This window comes from Tenrec ecaudatus, chromosome 3 (assembly GCF_050624435.1).
Source record: "Tenrec ecaudatus isolate mTenEca1 chromosome 3, mTenEca1.hap1, whole genome shotgun sequence".
In the NCBI taxonomy this organism is placed as follows: domain Eukaryota; kingdom Metazoa; phylum Chordata; class Mammalia; order Afrosoricida; family Tenrecidae; genus Tenrec; species Tenrec ecaudatus.
This window is the reverse complement of record NC_134532.1, coordinates 147,209,831-147,231,816: the sequence shown is the minus strand read 5'-3', so window position 1 is coordinate 147,231,816 and position 21,986 is coordinate 147,209,831. Positions and strand designations below refer to the sequence as shown.

Here is a 21,986-nt window from a genome sequence, read left to right as displayed (position 1 = left end):
TTGGTGCATCCTAAGTGTTTGTTGGGTGAAGGAAAACATGCATACCCAGTTGCTTCTTGAAGATGGGCTAACTGAAATGGAGGCGTTATTTCGTAGGTTTGTTTTGGAGATATGGAATCATTTGCCCCCCCCCCCCCCCACCAACATCTTGTGGAATGTTGCAGATATAACTAAATAGATATTTCTTTCAGCAGACATTTGTAGAGTGGGAGCAGATAAAAATGTAGCCATCATTTTTCATTCTGGGAGTAAAAATGAGAAGCTGGGCAAACATCGGGGGTCTGTTAGGTCAAAGTTCTCCAGGGTTCCCTGTGGAAGCTTCTTCGCAGCATCCCTTACAAATGTAGTCAGTTTTGATCTGGTCAGAGAAAACACAGAAAAGTTGTCCCCGATGCCGGCTCTCTGATTTCCAGACACCAGAAACCGTAGAATTGGCAGTAAAACCAGAGACTTTGCTCAGAGGTCATTTGGTTAAAGCTCCTCATTTTACAGATGAGGAAGCATAAGCCTGAGGATTAAGTGGCTTGGATCAATATAATTTAAAATTATTCATATCCAGAGGCTTTGAGAATAATGTGATCGCCATTTCCTATAAATAGAAATCTCTAGCTTTCCGGGGGGTGGGGGGTGGGGAACCCCACAAAATTAGTTTTTTCTTAAATTAAAACATACATCTAATAGGGGATGTATTTTAAAAATTATAACATCTGTGGTCAAAAATAAAAATTAAAATCTACGTGTTTTGAAATGAAAACACACATCACCTAGGTAACCTGCTGTGCTCTTGCTTTCCGGTTGCTGATAAGGATCAGAGGTGACAGGCTACCTAAAACCACATCTACTGCAGGACTTCGGTTTTCAAAGGGAAGAGAAGCTACGTGGATGGCTTCACTGTTGAGAATGGGGAATGGAATCCACTTAGAAATATTTGGCTTTTTCATTTTAGTGACTCAGCGAGGTTTTTAAAAAATGATTTTGAAATTAAAAGCAAAGGTAAAGGTAAGGAATCCAGAATGGTTTCCAGCCTTGAGGAGGTTGATACTATTGACCCCACTGCTTTCTGTAAGAAGTAATGTGATTCTATGGTTCCCCCACCCCCACCCCAGCTTCTTAAATGAGTTTCCTGTTTATGGTGGAGCTTCTCTGTGATGGATTCCTCATTCCTCTGTCTCTTTCCCTTTTTCCTCCCATAGTGATTTCAGACACTGCTCACTTTTCTCCTATCTTGTTATCTGACACCTCGAGTTTCCGACAATAATAAAAAACAAACCTCTCCCACCATTTTGCCTATTGGCAACAACATCTGCTGGCCACGTGAACACAGAGATGTGACTCAAGCAACACTTGACTGGAATGGTTCAGGGTGCATGGCACATTGGGTGGCCGTGACTCTCAGTCGTTTAGCAATTATGCAGTGACATTATTTGATGTGAAATGACTCAAATGTAAGCATCCTCCATTCTGTAAGCTGATGTGGTCATCCTCAGTGTTCTTGTACTGCCGGTTGTCACAAATGCCCTGATCTTTGGAACTGAGCGATGTTGATAAAATGAGGGATGGCTGGACTTTATTGGTTCCTGCATGAAAAGGTTCTGATACCCAACAGCTCAGCAAACTTGGAAGAATAGCAGCAATGACAGTAGCTTCTGGTTCATTTCCCATGTCAAACTTGACTCTTTCTACTTTGGAGAAAGAACACCCTGGTTTATTGAGGACCTATGCAGTGCTGCTGGTGCTGTTTGGTGCCCTGGAGTTGTTGGGGTTCTCCTGTGAAAGAATGTAACTGCCCCGCAGGCTTTCCTGAGTTCTCGTCTTCCTGCCAGGTCTCCCAGCGGCAGAGACTCTAGATGGGTTCAAACAGCCGACCTGTCAGTTAGCAGCCGAGTGCTTAACCATCATGCCATCAGGACTCCTTTGTTAAATGCTCCACACTGTCACAGATGCATCGTTTCCTCATCTTCTCCCAACAGCCCTACCTAATACTTTCCTTTGACAAATGGAAGACTGGACTGAAGTAGGAGGCAAAGTTGGGATTCAAACCAATCTTGGTGAACCCAAGCCTTGTAATTCACTGCCCTGTTTCTGCTGAAGCCCCATCTGGAATCGTGGACCACGACTTACCTGGGTGCATTTTAAAGCAGCACACAGAGCGTAGGTGTTGCTACGCCTCCTTATATCATTTGTTGTGTAATGAGTGCACAGATGAAGTCTGCGGGGCCACTGAGCGATCTGAGTATTGACTGCAGAGCGGACAGTCATAATAAAGCATCTCTGGGCATGGGCATCTGGAAGGCTTTCACCAGCTAAGCTTCTGTCTGTTTGGTTTTTCCTGGTAGGTCTGGGGGGGTATGGGGGTTCAACCCTTTCAGAAAACTGTCTCTGGACTGTCCTTAGTCAAAAGTCCTTCTTCCCTCTAATAGCCCAGAGCCCCTGCTACCAGTTAATGCTTCCTGCATTTATCACTTTTATCATTAGTACTGTTACATTGATGTATGGTCTGTCTGTACGGAAACATTGTAAACCTCCTAAGGGCCGGAGTGCTGTTTATCAATGAATAACAAAAGTAACATCTTTTGGGTGCCTTGGCCTTTTCTGCTGTGGAACTTTTTGAATGGACAAATAAGCAACTGTATCCACATAGTAGAGCAGTTCTAGAGAGAGAAAGCTGAGATAGTAAAGTAACCAGTTGGGAAAGTGTTGTTTTCTGATGGCCTGGGCTATAGAAAGTAAGGACAGCCCCTTACTGAACAGATTAGCTTATCAAGGGCAGAATCCATTCAGGCCTTCTCGTTACTTATTTAGTGGCTCCCTGCTGGCATTTTGTTTCCAAAATGGTCAGAACTAAGCCTTTTAGTATCTGTGCTGCCTTCTATTATGGGCTTCATGTGCCACAGCTTGCAGAGTCCAGGCCTGCCCTTGGTATTGCCAAGGCCAGAGAAAATATGCTTTCAGCCGTGTTGCCAATTCCAATCCTCAACCACCAGCTCTGTGGTTGTCAAGGTTTACAGCTTCAGGGATTTTTTTTTTCTTTCTACTTCGACATCGAATTTTCTCTTTTAAATAGACCTGTTTTTCCTTTTTGTTTAAGAGCAGTTTTAGGTTTACAGAATAATTGAGCAAGAGTACGGAGAACTCAGATATAGCTTTCTCCTCCTGCCCACAGTTGGCTATTTTGTTCACGGTTGCTTTGGTGCCGGGCATTGGTCACTTTGATGAACCAATACCGATACGGATTATTAACGGTGTCTGTTGTCGGGTTCTGATAAAGACTTCGTGTCATGTGCTATCTGTACAGTATTGGTCAGTATCGTGTGCTCCCCCTCGTCACCCCATCTCCCTCTACCCAAACCTCAGGGAAACAGCGATCCTTTCACAGTCTGGCTGGTTTGCCCCAGAGCCACAGCTAGCTGAAAGATTGTCAGTTGGAATAATCCAGGAGAAAAGGCCTGCTGATCTATCCGCTCCCATGAAGATGGCAGCCTAGGCCACCGTGTGGGACAGTTCTATTGGGTTCTATGGTTGAAATTAGTGGGAACTGACTTGATGCCATAAGCAATACAACATACTTGGTTTTGTATTTGCCTTTTCCAGAACGTTATAATGTTGGCATTCTAGTCTGTAGCATTTTAAGACTCATATTGGGTTTATTGTAGAAGTTGAAATTGTTATATTGTCACGGGCTGCCTGGGAGTTGATTCCATGCCCGGGAGACAGCAAGAAAGAAATGACCTAAGCAGGTGGGCTCTGGACGCAGCAACATGACTTCCTGGGTTCAGTTTTTAGTTTCTCAACTTACAGCTGGTTTGAACTTGGCCAAGGTACTAAACCTCTCTCCATGTTCTGATCTGTAAACTGAGGTTGGTAATAACAGCTGCTACCTCACAGAATTGCTAAGAGAAACAGGATTAGTTCCTTTATGTGTAGGATTTGCCTTGAAGAGTGGAAGTGTGCAGTAAATGTTAGTTGTTTGAGCATGATTACGGAATACCAGATAACTTGAGCTATCTTGATCCAATCAGTATTTCTTTTATTAGTATGGGGCATGTTGCTGAAATTCTTCCCAGATAGCATCAGATAAAAATTTGAGATGAATCTTGAAAGTGAGGCTATATAAACATTGAATATCAGATCTTTCCAGATGTAGGAAATAGTGTGAACTCTGAGGTGGACATAGAGGGTGAGGCCTAGGTTTGTCCCAGGAACATGAAGTAGTAATGCATCTTACCAGCAGGTAAGTTGCTGTTGCTGTTAAGATGGGGGGGGGGAGGGGGAGTAGCTGAATGGTACATTCAGTGGAGATTTGGGTTCAGACCATGGAAGGTCTGAAATGGCAGCCAGGGCGTTCAGACTGAGGGCCTCTGAGCCCTGAGAACCCTGTGGTGGCCAAGCAGAGAGCCCTGATTAGAGCAGAGTGGGAGCAAGGCAGGGAGCCCAGTCAGGAAGCTGTGGAATTAGAGGGGTTGAGAGGGGGTTGGAGCATCGGTAAGATGTAGGAATTGCTGTGAGGAAGGGTGGTTTCAAGCACCACTGAACAGAAATGGGGACTTCTGGAGAAGGAGCAGGTTTAGGGTAGTGGGCTTTGATTTCAGTTTTGTGCACATGAGTTTGAGGTACAGGCAGGACAACCCCAAGAGAGCTGCCCACATGATTGAAATGGAGACCATTTGAAGATAAACTTCAGGGAGTCTTTTCCAGATGTGTGGTAGTGTTATGACCCAGGGATATATGTGACCCCCCCAAGAACAGGCTTCTACACTCAAAGAGAGATCCGAACCATTGGCAAGTGATGGCTAAGGCAAATCTAGTTTCACAAGTGCTCCAGAACGAGAGAGGCTATAGGAATCCAATTCAGTTGCCCATGAGTCACGGGGTTAGTCGCTCAGAATGGCTTCCTGCATTTAGTTAGCAGTGTTTCCCAGTTCCCCCTTCCTTATTGTGTCCCAGTAGGCAAGGACTCTCAGGGAACCATTAGTCCTGATCAGAGAATTATGCTTTTTAAATAATTGCATGGTCAGATCTATATGTTTCATATCACCGAGCTAGAAGACAGACTCCAAAGACATAACTGCACATTTCAGAAATTCCAAGACCCAACCCTTCATTTCGCATGTGGTTTTCAATGGGTATAAAAATACTTGGTGGGTGTGTGGGTGGTTTCTTGTGTTTTGGAAATAGTGAGAATATGAGATGCTGAGCACTGGGTTCTGGGATGAGAGCTATAATTACTAGCTCTGATTCCTTCCCAGGCTTGGCTCATGGAGGGATATCTGGGATCTAAAATCCCCAACCATCCGGAATCTAGAGCATAACTTCCTGGCCCTGGAAATCAAAGGACTGTGTGGCGAGTGGGTGGGGAACGTCGGATGACAGGCCTTCCTTGCCCGGTTGCCTTTCCCTCGCCTCCCTGAGCGTTCCAGCCAGGGACACATCAGGCATGGAGGTGGTGCGGTGGCTTCTCCTGTCTGATACACCATGGCCACCGCGCAGCTGTGATGGAAAGAGTTCTAAATATAACCCAGGACTCATTTCAGTCCTCCACCCCCAAGTCCTGGTGGTTGTGGTAAACACCCTAAAAATACCTGCTGTCAGAATCTTTGAGGTATCTGAAGAGGAAGGGGGAGGTACCAGCATGGGGAGGGGGTGTTGTTGGGAGGGGAGAGGCTTGGCCAGTTACCAGCACTGTGCCCACTAGAACCTGTTCTGGAAGCCATTCAGCGAGCTGTCAGCCATGCCATCCTGTTCCAGTAGAAGTGCCTACTTTGGAGTCTCATATTCACTGCTGGCAGATTTCAAGGAAACTATTCATAGACGAGGCATCTGTTCTCTGCCCCCTTGACCTCGAACCAGCAGCTGCCACCATGGTGTTCTAAGAGTGTGGTCGTTTTTGGTCAGATTTTGCAGAATTAGAATTTTAGAGCTGGCAAGGAATGGTGTCGCCCAGAAAGCGTCCTATTGAAATCAATATATTTATGCAGTCACACTTCTCTGCAGATAGAGTGAGCATAGACATTTGGACACGTGGATCTAAAAGAATTGATCTCGTGAAAACATTGAGGGATCCTAAGCAAAACCTCCCTCCCCCACCCCTGCTTTTTTAATTTAAAAAGGGAGAACAAAGAAACACCGAGGTCCCTTGTGTCACCAAAATTCAGTTGTGTGGCTATAAAGTTCATGGCCACAGAACCAGAACACCAGGAGTTTTGTCACCAGAAAGGTTTTCAATATCTAGTTTTTCGAAATGCAAGCCACACCCTGGAATTATATGTGGGAATGAGAGTCACAGATTGGTACTACCAGCCCAGGGACACATTCAAAGCTGGGAGCATTTAGTACCAGCTTATAAGAAGGACATCAGTCATCTAATCATTGTAATGGATGCTTGCCACCATTTCAATGTATTGTAGTTACCTTATATCAAATATTTCTGCCATTTAACTGGTCAGAAGATGAATGCCATTCTATAAACTCATGTGTCACTTATTGAGAAGACTTATTGAGTGTAGAAACGGTGCTAGATCTGGGCTGGGAGGGACTGTGTAACTAATGGTGGTGGTGGTGGTGGTGGTTAGTGTGGTTGATAGGAGCAGTCAAGTTGGTTCTGACATGTCATGACTACGTACAATTGATTGAGATACTGCCCAGACCTGCCTCATCCTCAAAATTGTTACAATTGAGCCCATTATTACAGCCTACTGTGTCACTCCATCTCGATGAGGGTCTTCCTCTTTTTTCACTGACCCTCCACTTTACCAAGCACGATGTCCTTCTCCAGGGACCAGTCTCGTCTCTCTGATCACATAGCCAACGTACGCGAGTTGAAGTCTCTCCATCCTGGAAAGACTCTGGCTGCACTTCTTCCAAGCAGATTTGTTAGGTCTTCTGGTGTCCCACTCAGGAGAGACCAGTCCCTGGAGAACGACATCATACTTGGTAAAAGGGAGGGGCGGCAAAAAGGGAAGGTCCCCAGCGAGGCAGATGGACACAGTGGCTGCAGCAATGGGCTCAAACATAAGAACAATTGTGAGGATGGCACAGGACACGACAGTGTTGTGTATTATTGTATGGAGGGTCACTATGGGTTGGAAACAATGAGACGGCACATCACAACAACTGGTATCCTATGATATTTTCAATATTTTTCACCAGTGCCGTAAATCAAATGCATCCGTTATTCCATGGTCTTCAGGAACCATATCGTGTGCTGAGTAGTTTTAGGGTTATCGTACGATGGTGGTTCCAACATTTCTAAAAGTGCAAGGAGCATTTGTCTTCCATGGTGGTCTTCTCAGAGCTTCCTTATGTAGCAGGAAGAGTCCAGTGGATTCAGTTCTCTTTGGTGTGTGTTGGAAGCAAATGGAAAGCTTTGCATAAGTGATTAAAGCTGTCAAGATGGCTAGTCCTTCGTGTCACTGAAGGAACCGACTCTAGTCATTTTTGGAGGTACAGCCACTTCTAGAAGTTCAAAACCTCCCTGTACCCTTACTAGTAACGGGGAATGAGTCCCCCTGGGATCTATATCATCTGCTTTGGGAAGCAGTGTGCGACTTTGTGAAAGAACATGGCTTTGGAGTTGTCGGTGCCTCGTGTAGTGTAGGGACAGGGGGGATTTCTCTTATTCCATGAGAAAAGGAGGAGAGGGTTAAGGGCAGTAATGTCTGATATGCATGTGACGTAATGCTTGGATTCTCAAATATTCCCCTCTGACATTCCAGAATGAAGAGCTTCGAAACTTGTCCCTTTCTGGCCATGTTGGATTTGACAGCCTCCCTGACCAGTTGGTCAACAAGTCTACTTCTCAAGGATTCTGCTTTAACATCCTTTGTGTGGGTAAGTGAGCCATGGCGACTGCTGTGCAAGGACAGGGCCGCGTGGTGGTTCCAGGAGCACACTCCAAGGAGATGATGGGATTGAGCTCCATCCATGTAGCCAGGAACTTTCCCTGCTTTACAGATAGGTGTTAGGCAGTTGCAAAGCTCGAGGGGTCTATTTGGATAAGTGCTTTGTAAACCTTATGGTGATCCTCCGATTATTATTTTAATTTTTGTCAGTGCAACGATCAGTTTATGCTGTTTTTATGAAAGCCCCCATTGCCTTTTCTGGGGGTGGGGCATCTATGTGAGAGGACAGAAAGAGCCCTCTTTGGCCTTAGATCCTGTCTGAACTATAGGAAGTTGAAAGTAAAAACTGAGATGTTCATAGTAAGGTTGTTCAAGACCTTTTTAAGAATTTGTTTCTAGGGTCTCTGACGATGGTATGATAGAAATTTACATTAAAATCTTTTTCAAAAAACTATCTTTTCAAAATATGCCATCTAAAGTAAAACCCACAACTACATCAATAAAACTACAATGTTTAAAAACTTGCTTTTAGGGCAAAACCAAAAAACCAAACTCACTGCCATTGAGTTGATGCCAACTCATGGTGACTCTATCGGACAAGGTAGAACTGCCTGTGAGTTTCTGAGACTGTAACTGTTAACGGGGTAGAAAGCCCCGAATTACTGCCGCTCCTTTTAGGACAAAAACAACTTGAAGCTCCTTTTTATATTTAAAATAAATTATCTGCCAGAATTGTTGAATTCACCTTCAGTCCTTAAATTGAGACCTAAAATTGACTCTAGTTTATTCCTGGTAGACAAGGGGGGGCGGGAGGGGAAGGCGACAAAGAGGTGCCATTTGCTTACATCTTTAGTTCGTTTTATTCACATCCTTTACCCTTGTACTTTGCCCCAGACTTCTGACCTTGATGGTTTTCTTTTTACACCAAGAGGAGGAGGGTGGAGAAGAAGGCGGGGAGAAAACAAAGATGAAAATAGAAGAAACGGTCTCCTGTTTGTTTGAGGGCGAAAGACTAGGCTTTCTGCTCCCGGGAAGATGTACAGTCTCAGAACCTCCCCGGGGTGGTGCTGCCCCATCCTGGAGGGTCCCTAGGAGTCAGAATAGACTCAACAGCAATGAGATAGTTTGTTTAAAGCAGCGATTCTCAACCTGTGGGTTGTGACCCCTTTGGGGGTCGAATAAGATAATTGGAGAACACATATTTCTGATGGTCTTGGGAATCAAGACACCGCTCCTCTATCTGCCTCCAGGAGGGTCCACCCACATGCAGATAGGCCCACATAGAGTACCCAGTGTGAAGACTGTTACCCATGCTACACCATGCTTCAAGACAAAATTTTTTATTTGTCATTAGAAATCAATATTTCACAATATATAATTACATTCTTTTGATTAATCACTATGCTTTAATTATGTTCAATTTATAACAATGAACACATATCCTCCATATCTGATTTTACATTATGATTCATAACAGTATCAAATTACAGTTGTAAAGTAGCAACGGAAACAGTTTATGGTTGGGGTAGCAGTATTAGGAAGATGGAGGACCACAGGTTTAAAGCAAAACTGTCCCCAGAACCGAAATGACCTTGTTCTTTGCTGTCCATATCACTTATGAGAAACCACTGCACAGTGGAGGAGTTTGCCTGCTCTGTTTTGTTGCGTGACTGCCCCGGGCATATACTCCTAGGCTCTCACTCTGAGACAAACCCAGTGGAATTGTGCCTCTAGCCAAGTGGAGCACCCTTGTCCTCGGCGAGGTGGAAGGCACCGAGCATCGTGTGCTTAGGTTGAGGAACTCAGTTTAGAAGAGCATGTGTTCCATGTAAGACCCACCTCTTGTTAGTTGCGGGGGAGGGGGTGTCTGGAGGAGGCAGATATTTTCCTCATTAAAAAAACTCCTTCAGGGTTATCCTTAGAGTAGCCGTTGCACTGGGCATTTCACGGGTGCAGCCGCGAGGCCAGCCTGGTGTCTGGAATTATGTCTTAAGCTGTGGGCCAGAGAATGACCCAAGAGAAACAAGGGCCAGGCAGCCAGTTCCCCTGCATTTTTTTCTCTCTACATGAATTTCCCTTTTAAAATTCAGCAGGAACCTCCGAGTGGCAGCTAGCACTTCAGAATGGGACAAAGGAGTGGTCTCTTTTTTCTTAAATGGTACATGCTCAATGAAGAACAGGGCCGCTTTTCATTAGCATAGCAATTGTTGGCAGTTTGTGGATTTTTCTATGGAAGAGTTTGCTAAATCGTAAGCCTAGGCCCATTCCTAGTCTGATTTCCCATCCCGGCCTCCTCAAACTCTTTCTCCAAATCAGCTTGGAAACACATCCGCTAGTTTGCCCTGGCCTCCACCCCGAAGGGAACATTCCTCCCCGGGAATTGGTCTTCCTGGAAGGGTCTGGCTTGACAGAGTTGGGTAGCAATGACTGACCCCTGGGTTTAATAGCATCATTGTGCCACTAGTTGAAATTCCTCACAAGCCACATTAATGCTGGCTGGTGGTTGCTGGTTTTTTAGGTAAAGCATTTGCTACTTGCTTTACTTTTTTACTTGCTATTGCTTGAGTAATATTTGTGATTCTAAGATTTTATTCTAGTTTTACTCTTATGTGCATTTAATATTGTTTTTCCCCTCAAAATAACAAATGTAATGCATGCTTTTTGTTAAAAATATAAGCCCCTTCCCCATCTACACCATTCCCACTCAATATAGAGATAAAGCCGTAGAATCCTTCTAGAAGTTAGAAACTTTCAATAACTTCCGGTGTTGGGAAATTACTTTTGGTGCCTGGAGTCCACAAAACATTGCTATCTTACGGTTTTGCGGGTTGGAAGCCCCATCTGGGTCTCCCAGGGTTAGAGTCGGCATGTTTGGAGAACAGAACCCATTTCTGTCTTTCTCTGCTTCTGTAGTCTCCTCCTGCCACGGCCCGGGGCCCTGCTTCATCTTCCTGGCGGCAGCGTTGCATCTCGGATTGACTATGCATTGGGAAGCTTGCTACATCCAGTTTAAACTTAATTAAGCGCCCTCCTTCCCCAACCCAAACACATCCCCAAAATGTAATTTACTGGATGGTGTGGCTGAGAAGGTTGACTCCAGGCCCCCCCCTCCCCCCCTGCATTTTCAAAGGTTAGGACTCTGTGCCTGGCTCTTGGTCCTGCTTGCTTCTACGGCTTTGGGTTGGGGTTTCTAACGGCGGCAGCAGGGTGGCCTCGAGCTGTGGTGTGTGAAGTCCTTCCTGACAACCAGGACTGCACGGCCACGAGCCCTCTGAGTGTCCAGAGCTGGGTCATAGGTGCACCCTGGGTGGGAGACAGGGGGCTACCAGCCAAACATACGAGAGGTCCCTAGAGAGGAAAAACAGACACATTTTTTTAAATCATTTTATTAGGTGCTCATACAACTCTTATCACAATCCATACATACATCAAGTGTGTAAAGCAAATTTGCACATTCATTGCCCAATATTGAGTTTCTTTATGGTCTTTTTTTTTTTCCTCTTTTTTTTTATTTTAACAATTTATTAGGTGCTCATACAATTCTTTTCACAGTTCATACATATACATACATCATTTGTATAAAGCACATCTGTACAGTCTTTGCCCTAATCATTTTTTTCTCTTTTCTTCTTTTACATTTTATTAGGGACTCAAACAACTCTTACCACAATCCATACATATACATACATCAATTGTATAAAGCACATCCATACATTCCCTGCCCCAATCATTCTCAAGGCATTTGCTCTCCATTTAAGCCCCTTGCATCAGGTCCTCTTTTTTTTTTTTTCCCCTCCCTCCCCTTTCCCCCCTCCCTCATATGCCCTTGGTAATTTATACCTCGTTATTTTGTCATATCTTGCCCTACCCGGGGTTTCCCTTCCCCCCTTCTCTGCTGTCCCTCTCCCAGGGAAGAGGTCACATGTGGATCCTTGTAATCAGTTCCCCCTTTCCAACCCACTCACCCTCCACTCTCCCAGCATCGTCCCTCACACCATTGGTCCTGAAGGTATCATCCACCCTGGATTCCCTGTACCTCCAACCCTCATATGTACCAGTGTACAGCCTCTGCCTTATCCAGTCCTGCAAGGTAGAATTCGGATCATGGTAGTTGGGGGGAGGAAGCATCCAGGATCTGGGGGAAAGCTGTGTTCTTCATCGATACTACCTCACACCCTAATTAACCCATCTCCTCTCCTAAGCCCCTCTATGAGGGGATCTCCATTGGCCGACACTTGGGCCTTGGGTCTCCACTCTGCACTTCCCCCTTCATTTAATATAATATATATATACACATATATATATACATATACACATACATACACACACTTATATCTTTTTTTTTTTTTTGCATGATGCCTTATATCTGGTCCCTTGGGCACCTCGTGATCGCACTGGCCGGTGTGCTTCTTCCATGTGGGCTTATTTGCTTCTGAGCTAGATGGCCGCTTGTTCACCTTCAAGCCTTTAAGACCCCAGACACTATCTCTTTTGATAGCCGGGCACCATCAGCTTTCTTCACCACATTTGCTTGTGCACCCATTTGTCTTCAGCGATCCTATCATGGAGGTGTGCAGTCAATGATTTTTAGGAGCCAGAAGACTGGCGGCGGAAAAGACACGCAGCAAAAGGAATCAAACAGCTCTCTCGCAATGACATCCCTACCTTTGGGTCTTGTACACACACGAGAGAAAGCTGATGAGGTTCTTCTGCGTTTTCTCTCAGTTGATCTACAGAAAGTCTACAGAAAGTCCTGGGCATCTTCCCACAGCCCTTCGGAAGCCTGGGGCTGGAACCAGCGTTCGCTCTTTGGGAAAGGGGTCAGCATGAATATTAAGCAAATTTGTCCTCAGAGATGAAGCCAAAAATAAGACACCTCTTGCTGTCAAGCCCATTCTGACTCAGAGGTGCCCTGTCGGCCAGAGAGCCGCCCAGAGGGTTTCCAGCACAGTCATCTTTGGGGAAGCAGACGGGCTCATAGTGCAGTGGGTTCACACCCCTGACCTTTCAGCAGCAGGGCACGTACCAGTGCACCAGCCAGGCGCCTCTTCTGAGGATGGAGCACGCAGATCCTCGCGCCGCCAACCTCGGGCAGCAAATATCTGTACGAAAAGAAATTCTTGCAATCCTTCCATAGTCCATCTATTGTTAAGAGTCTGTAAAGAGGCATGCCAGTCATTCAGAGTATTTGGCCAGCCACCCGCATGAGTAGAGGGGCACACTGAATGAAGTTAGTAGGACACCTCGTGATTGCCCTGCCATTCTAATACCCGTTGGTATTTTATTTTCTCTTTTAACAAGAGCACAGTGTGTACATGTGTGAAGTTTACTGCAGCATTGCTTTAGTTTCATGTGACAAAATTTGGAAGAGGATTGAGCATAAAAAAGAGCAGGACCAGGGGTGTGAGGGGTGATGCTGGGAGAGCGGAGGGCAAGTGGGTTGGAAAGGGGTAACTGATTACAGGGGTCCACGTGTGACCTCCTCACTGGGAGAGGGACGGCAGAGAAGGGGGCGGGGAGACTCCGGATAGGGCAAGATATGACAAAATAACGATGTATAAATTACCAAGGGCACATTGGGAGGGGGGAGCAGAGAGGGAGGGGATAAAAAAAAAGAGGACCTGATGCAAAGGGCTTAAGTGGAGAGCTAATGCCTTGAGAATGACTGGGGCAGGGGATGTATGGATGTGCTTTATACAATTGATGTATGTATATGTATGGATTGTGATAAGAGTTGTATGTGTCCTTAATAAAATGTTAAAAAAAGAAAGAAAAAAAAAGAGCATTGGGATTCTAGCGAGAAACAGATGATTTGTTCAAAAAGGCCTGAAAAGTCATAAGTAATTTGGCTTGGTGCCGGGGCCTCTCGATTGGATGCCGAGGGAATAACCGTGAGAAAGAAATCGAGCCTGGCGTGAGCTTCATCTTGTTCCAGGCGCTCCGGAGTCAATGGCTGTTCGTGGAACCTCCCTCTCTGCTGAGAAGAACGGGAGAGGAGAGGAGGTTTCATTTCACCAGGAAGAGAACGCTGATACTAAATCGGATAACAAACCACTCAGCGTTGCAGAATGTCCCACACTGTCCTTCCTGCTTACAACACAGCCAGTCACTCCCAAAGCTGGGCTTCAGTCTACAGGAGCCATTGCTGTGTCACAGGCTCTTATCCCAGGAGAGCTAGTCGCGGGGCCTTTCTTCACCATGACGTGGGTGTGGCTCCAGCCCGTCCTCTGCACAAGGAGACGAACTCTGTGCTAAGCTTCATCAACTCTGATCCAGCTTCTACTGTTGGTCCCTTCTTTGTGACGCTCGGAAGATGAGTAGGATATTATAGCGCCCCGCCTTGGTGGAGGGGGTGGGGTGGGGGAAGTTTGAGAGTAGACTCCAAGCAGATTAGTCATACATTTTGAAAGCGGTTTTGAAAAAGCAACATTTCACCCATCCTTGAGGAGATGGGGAAGAAGAATAGCCAGCACTCGAAATTAAGACCGTTTTAGCCAGTGCTATCACATGGCTGACACAGATTGTGGAAATTACCATTACGTCTCACCCATTTTACTCTCGTCGCTTTCCAGGCCTAGAGGGCAAAGTGAGTGAATGGAATGAAAATTCGAATGAAGCAAAGAAAATCAGGAGAAAGTAGGACGAGCGAGTGAGAACTCAGAGCTTCAAGGCAGGGCTGCTTTCAGCCGTCGACCGCATGAGGCAGCACCTTTTGTTGGCCAGAGCCTGATGCAACGCGTTTATTTAGTCATTCGATGGGTATTTATGGAACACCTATTATCCGTCAAATGCAAGGTCAAAGTTTAACATAAAGCAGGTTGTTAGTGTAGTTTTCTCTGGGCAAAACATGGTTTTAGTTCAAAATACCTGTCCATAGGTTTTCAAAATGTGGCTGTGTGGTTCAGTCAGTCTCTGCAAGGCCAAGGGTCCCTTGGCTGTCCCTGTCGAGTCCCGCCCATGGCGGATGGCGTCGTGATTCATCAGAGGTGGTTCTGTGAGAAGTTCTAGTAGCATACTTTAGCTTCACAGTTCCCCGGCTCCATCCAAGAATAAAATCTAGAGTATTTAGAGGAGAAAAGCAGACCTTCATGCATAATTACTGGGATAATTAGCCAGGTAGCCAGTCTTGGCAATTAAAATAAGAGAAGCTGTCTATTTAGCTACATCATAGCGAAACTGTTTGATCCATCTACAGTTACTGCCTAATTAATAATACAATCCTTCCGGGCTTTTTCATGTCCACCTGAGAACATGTGGGTCAAATGTGCCCGAGAGAAAAAGGCAAAGGCAGGGCTGTTTTCCACTGTGATGTGGGCGGCGTGTTCACCAGCTTTGGCAGGAACAGCTCAAACAGAAGCTGCAGCTGCAGCTCCCAGGGTGAAATTCTAATCACTCCGGCAATGGAGTGTTTGGGCAGATACACTTAGACGCGGATAAATCAGGAACCTACCAATATCTACCAGTATCAACTATCACCGTGATCATTTAAAATTTTTGGAAGCAGCTTTTAAGGTAAGTGCCCACCCTGTACCAAGGAGCTCTGCAAAGGAGTTTGGAATGCTTCAAAGTTCGTGGAGGCATTCCCTTGTTTCAGAACAGCATCAGGGTCTGAATTGGAACCTGGGTCCTGTAGCCATCAGTTACTTCGTTAGGAAGAACCATGGCTGCACTAAGGGTCTCCAGCAGCTTTTAAGAAATTAAGGAAATAAGAATTGGTCTGTGAAATCCCTGGTCCTGTCATGTCTCTTATTTTAAAAGCTGTCATTTCTTACTGGACTGCTTTGGGTGACCCACAATGCCGCTCGCACGGCTGCTGTTTCAAATGATGACTTTCCAAAGCACAGCAGATAGAAATGGAAAGCAGAGCACTGGAAAATGTAGAGCAACCATGGTCTGTGTGATCCTTTGATGAGCCCTGTGCTAAAGCAGGGCCTGTCTTGTTAATGGCCCATCATTTCTACCTTATCTACCGGTCATTTATCTTCGTGCCAATGACGATGAACATGAACTTTCCTTTAAAGAGATCATGGTGGTTCCTGATCCGTATGTTCTTCAGTGATGGTCAGCCTGGTCAGATGAGATGGTCCTTCCAGTCCTGTCCAGCCAGTGTGGAATCCTTGTCACGGACATTACGTCTGCTGCTGCTCAGGGAAGGGATGAAAGTTACATGGGCCGTTTTCTACAGCAACACCATTGCCTGCTCCGAGAGGACATTATAAGTTAGCTCTGCTGTGCCCCTTTGTCCTTTCCTGGAAAGAGATAACTCCCGAAAGGACATTGGCTACCGGTGTGCCTTCTATAGATTGAATTGTGTACCAGATTTGAAGTGTCTTGAAAGTGGGAGCCGTGTTTTATTTCTTTATCCATTACATATGTGTATTTGTTTTGCTCAGTGAATTTGCTAAGCCACGGATCAAAAGTAAGAGCTTAGAGGAGATATCGGTTAAGGTTAGGTTCACTAGGCTAGGTTGCCCTGGGGAGAGTAAATGGTTGAAGTGCTCGGCAGCTGCTAACTCAAAGGGAGGAGGGGAGGCTTGAGTACATACCGGGCTCCGGGGAAGAAGAATCTGGCAGTCGAGTTTTTGCAAAATCAGCCACTGAGAACCCTATGGGAGCACCGCTCTACCTCGGGCTCATGGAATCAGCAATGGTCGGGCAGCAGACAAGAGTGTATGCTGCTTTTATTGGTGGGGCTCTGGAGTGCTATTCTAGATAAAACAGGAGTCGGCTCACCGCTTACGCATACACTTTTCTGCCCAACTTTTCAATGGCATTGTATTGTAGGTGTAGGCTTCTGTTTTTTACTGGAAGTCACCATTTGTTATGTGCAGATTGAGTATCTCTCCTTCCCAACTGATTAGACAGACTGATCACCCTCAGTTTGGCTTACCCTTGCCAAGAATAGTCAGGCCTCTTTGACTGCCTCTTGGTCAGACCCAGCTCTGCTCAGTATTTGTAGTGAACCAGCAAGGCCATAGGCTATAAGGCATGATTTTGATTTTGCGCCTAAAAGCGGATGTGGTTATGGCAGATACTTGGAATATCTTAGGATACTAATCAATTAGAACCTTCTTGGAATTCATGCATGTTCTAGGCTAGATTCTACGCTGTGGGAGAATACAGTTGTTAGTTCAATGCCATCCCCACAGTGTTTGGCACCATGTTCGGTACACAGCAGGTCCTGGGCAAGTACGGCGGGAATGACGTCTACACGGGGTCCAAGTGGTTGTAATCTATGGAAACCGATCCCTAGGACTTTCTTCCTTGGTGCCACTGGGTAGGTGCAAATTCCCAACCTTTACATACCTGAGGGAGAGAGGATTGGGAGAGGATGGAGACAGAGTTCTACAGACCTCTCACCATAACCGAGGGGGAATATTTGGTAACCAGTCTTCGCCACGGTAGTAAAGTCAAGAGGTTGAGCTGGTTAAATGTGGGGTCCTGGGTTAGAGCCATCAATCTGCCACTTGGCTGTGTTATTTTGGGCACGTTGCTTAAACACGATGTAAACCCCAGTGGCCCGGCTGTAAGGTGGGGAAAGCAATGGTCCCTACTTCGTGGGCGTGTGTGGTAGTAGGATTTCAATGAGATTATGCATTGGCAGCTTTCCCACAGGACCTAGCTCAGTAAGCACTCCACTGGGGGTGGGACAGACACTGCGAGGGAGGTGAGTTTAAGGTGTGACATCTTGTGGTTGTCAAGAGTGTTGTTTGGGAAACCATCCTTTTGGGTAACACCAGATGTTTATCTCAATGCAAATGGAATCCATTTCTTCTTTATGGAGCAGACACTAAAGACTCACATGCTAACATGTGGAAGGAGAGAAGCCCAGTGCACGCTGCTGCAGTGTGTGAACGGGCCACAGGCACACCTGGAGGAGCAGTTTCTCCCTCCAGAGGTAAAGAAACGATCTTGCCTGGTCTCTTCCGTTCCACACCAAAAATAAAATTCCAACCCCAGCACCATCGAGTCTGGAATTTATTACAGCATTTCCAGGGAGGTCTTTATTCCATGGGTGATGCTGAGATGAGGAGCTAATTATCACGTGTGGTAGGATTTCTGGTGATACTTTTTTTTAATGTTGCAGCTGTGATTGGAAAAAATGCGGATGAAGTGATGTCCACCAGGCAATAACCTGCCTCATCTTTATATTTCCCTCCTGGTTCATCTAGGTGAAACAGGCATTGGCAAATCCACGCTAATGGACACTTTATTCAACACCAAATTTGAAAGTGACCCAGCTACGCACAATGAGCCAGGCGTCCGGTTGAAAGCCCGGAGCTACGAGCTTCAGGAGAGCAACGTCCGGCTGAAGTTGACCATCGTGGACACCGTGGGCTTTGGAGACCAGATCAACAAAGATGACAGGTGCATCTCGGGGTTTTATGGGGCTGTGAATGGAGGAGGAGGTGGCAGAATTCATCCTGGGTCAATTCAAGGGTTGTTTGTGTGGTCAGTGGTTATGGGGCTTGTATTGGAATCAGACAACACAATCCATTTTCGCCCATTTCAGCAGAAACGGGATTGGTAGAAGTGGGGATAGCTTATGATATTCTTTCAAGAGGGTCATGGAATCAGGTTTGGAGGTTCTCCCTAACATACTGGAGAAGTCTCTAGAACTGCCACCAAATTTGTTCCAGAGAACCAAATGCTTTTACCTTCCCTGTCTCTGTGGGTGACCTTATGTTGCTCACTCCTTACTGCCAGGTGTTTTGTGGCTGCTCGCTGGTAGGTGGAAGCTAGGTCACATCTAGAGGACCAGCTGCAAGAAAAGGCGGGGCAATGTGGTTTCCCGAGTTCTCACCTGACAACCTAAGAGGCATCATAGGAAAAAGTAGTTTGAAATGAGAATAAGCCCTACTCCTTCTGTGTGGCAGATTGGAATATTTGACTCGATGCCCTCGTGCTTACGGAGCTCGGTGAAAACTGAATGGATGGTTTTGTACGAAAAGCCCAATGTTGTCTGGGAACGAGAAGACTCTGTGTATAGTCTGGGATTTCTCAGCTCGCTGTGGGGCCATGGCCCTTTCTTGAACTTGCTGTGATACTTAGAAGCATCCTATTCGTCTGCGGAGACCTAGGAAAGAAGGACGCTCAGCTCCTGAAATCCTATAGTGAGGAAACCGTATTTTATGGAAGATTTATTGGGCGAATCTTAGTTACTTGCTAGGTGGCCCCAGCTCTACATATCAATGTTCATGCTGCAGTGCAAGGCACTGGGGGTCGATTGTGAAGTTTCTGGGGTCACCAGAGTTAGGCTGCATGCTAGGGTCCAATCCCCCCTTCAGTCTAAATGAGTGTGACTTCTGTCACCCCTTCTCAAGCATTCAGGTTGATTCATAACTGGTGTGGGAAGCCTTTTTTTCTGCCAAGGGCCTTTTGGGTATTGAAGACTTCATTTGGGGGCCATCCAAAATTATCAACTTAAAAATGAACTTGCTGTATTTGGTCAAACATTTAATTAGCGCACCCCTAAGGTGATGGCTGTAAGAGCCCTCGTAGTATAGTGGTTACTCGTGGGGCTCTGATCAGCAAGGTTAGCAGTTAGAAACCAGCAGCTTCTCCATGGCAAAAAGACTGGCCTTTCTACTCCCAAAAAGAGTTACAGTTTCGGGAACCCACAGGGGTGGTTCTCCCGGTCTGATAGGGTCACAATGAGGCAGCATCGACTCCACAGCACTGAGTGAGAGTGTGGTGGGTGGAACAGCTTCTCTTCAGTGAGGTGTAGGACATTGGCTGGTCCCGATTATTTCTCTGGTCTTATGTGGCTTGAGGCCCCAACAGTCCCCTTCCCTGATTTAGAGTTAAGTTTTTTCTCTCTCTCTCTGTTCAGAGTTTTGTAGGATAATTAGGTAAAATACCCAATAAAATTCTTTGTATATGTTAAAGCCATGGCACATTTGACGTACTTAAGAAAGTACAACATTTTTTCCGTAAACTTTTGCCCTATAATTTGTGTATAGATCAAGGCTACAAATTAATCTGATAGATCCATTCATTAAAATAAAAAAAACATGATAGAAAAACCAAACCCATGGCCACTGAGTTGATGTTGACCTCCAGCGATCTCTAGGATGCCATGGAATTGCTTCTTTGGGATTTCTAAATAAGCCTTTATGGGAGCAGGAAGCCTCCTCTTTCCCCAGAAGAGCAGCTGTGTGTGTGTGTGTGAACAACTGTCCTTAGGTAGCAGCCTGTGTTAGACAGGGTTCTCTAGAGAGACAAAACCAGATTACTAGTAATTATATATGTATATATATACAGATAGATGGACATATGACACAAGAAATAAACAGTTAAATTATAAAGCAGTACAAATGGCTCAGTGCAACTCAGTCCTGGGAGAGAGTGGTGAGACACTGGCAGTCCTTCAAGTCTTGAGGGCCGCCAGGTAGTCCTCTGTTGATTCAGTGCTGACACCTGCCCTCTACCATCACAGGGACCAATCAGCCCCATTGTGGGCAAATGTCAGAGTTCGCTTAGGTCAGTGCCCACTGTTAATCCTGGTGCACATAATATAGCAAAGTTAATACCTCCTGTAAGTGCCAAATGCAATAGCTTATCCTTCACTTTAGTAGGAATATCTAGACATACCCCACTCCTGGTACCAAAATGTGTTAGACAGGGTGGACATGGTTATATTAGACAACAAAGCTTCTGTAGTAATCAAAGCAACCTGTCTCATGTGGAATTATGGCATTGGCCTAGGTGTCCCTAGGAATGAAATAGATGGGAAACCTACTAAATATTTACGTGATCTATACAGGCAGAAGAATAGACAGTCACGATCACTCAATCAATTCCCAGAACTGAGCCAGTTTACAGACCCACAACCCCTTGAATGAGGAGGCCGGGTCCCTTTGAAGGCCTCCTCCTACTGGGGTCCAGTAGGCCCCCAGACCCACTCTGTGTTTATTTCCCCAGTTTCAGAATGCATCATTGGAATAGACATACTTAGTAACTGGCAGAACCCCATATTGGATCCCTGAAATGTGGAATAGGGCTATCATGGTAGGAAAGGCCAAGTGGACACCATTAGAACTGCCATTGCCTATGAAAATAGTAAACCAAAAACAGTACCTCATTCCTGGAGGGATTGCAGAGATCAGTGCCACCATCAAAGACTTGAAAGATGCAGGGATGGTGATTCCTACCACATTCGCCATTTAACTCACCTATTTGGCCTGTAAAGAAGACAGATGGATCCTGGAGAATGACAGTGGATTATCATATACTTAACCAGGTGGTGACTCCAATTGCAGCTGACGTTCCAGATGTGATTTTATTGCTTGAGCAAATTAATACTTCTCCTGGTATTTGATATGCAGCTATTGATCTGGCTAATGCCTTCTTCTCAATACCGGTCTCGAAGGACCACCAGAAGCAGTTTGCCTTCACCTGGCAGGGGCAACAATATACTTTCACAACTCTCCCCCAGGGGTACATCAACTCTTCTGCCCTATGCCATAATTTAGTCCAAAGGGACCTTGATCACCTGTCTATTCCACAAAATGTCATACTGGTCCATTATATTGATGGCATTATGCTGATTGGACCCACTAAGGAGGATGTATCAAAGACTCTAGATTCATTGGTACAATATCTGCATACAAGAGGTTGGGAAATTAACCCAGATCCCTACTGCACCGCTGTACATCCTCTGGTATAACCAGGTCCGCAAGGTAGAATTGGGGTCATGATAATTGGGAGGGGAGGAAGCATTCAGGAACTAGAGGAAGATTTGAGTTTCATTGTTGCTTCACTGAGCCCTGAGTGACTCATCTCCTCCCCACTACCCCTCTGGAAGGGATGTCCAGCTGTCTACAGATGGGCATTGGGTCCCCATCATGCACTCCTCCTCATTCACGGTGATGTGAAGGTAATTATTATTTTTAACTGTGGTCAAAGATATAAAACATTTGCCCACTCAGTGCCTCGTATGTACACCCAGTGACACCGATGCCATTTGTCATGTTGTGTAGTCCTCCTCATCACTGTGTCTGCTTAGTTATTCCACCACTATTGACACACACTGTGTCCACTGAGTCCTGACTCTCCCTCTCCCTCCAACTCCTGATGTGTTTGTTAACTTGTGTGTTTTCCCTTGAAACCGTTTATATGGGCGGGCCTTCAAAAAGTTCCCAGAAA

General features: G+C 45.7%; 1 protein-coding gene across 4 annotated transcripts in view; it reads left to right on the top strand.

Moving 5' to 3' along the window:
• The window catches only part of SEPTIN11 (septin 11), a 121,469-nt gene that overhangs the window by 52,040 nt on the left and 47,443 nt on the right, over window positions 1-21,986 (top strand). For all 4 annotated transcript variants that reach the window (XM_075544159.1, XM_075544163.1, XM_075544161.1 and 1 more), the window contains exons 2-3: window positions 7,713-7,827; window positions 18,011-18,206. In XM_075544159.1, the coding sequence (XP_075400274.1) occupies window positions 7,713-7,827; window positions 18,011-18,206 (311 nt within the window). The remainder of the gene's footprint in view (window positions 1-7,712; window positions 7,828-18,010; window positions 18,207-21,986) is intronic.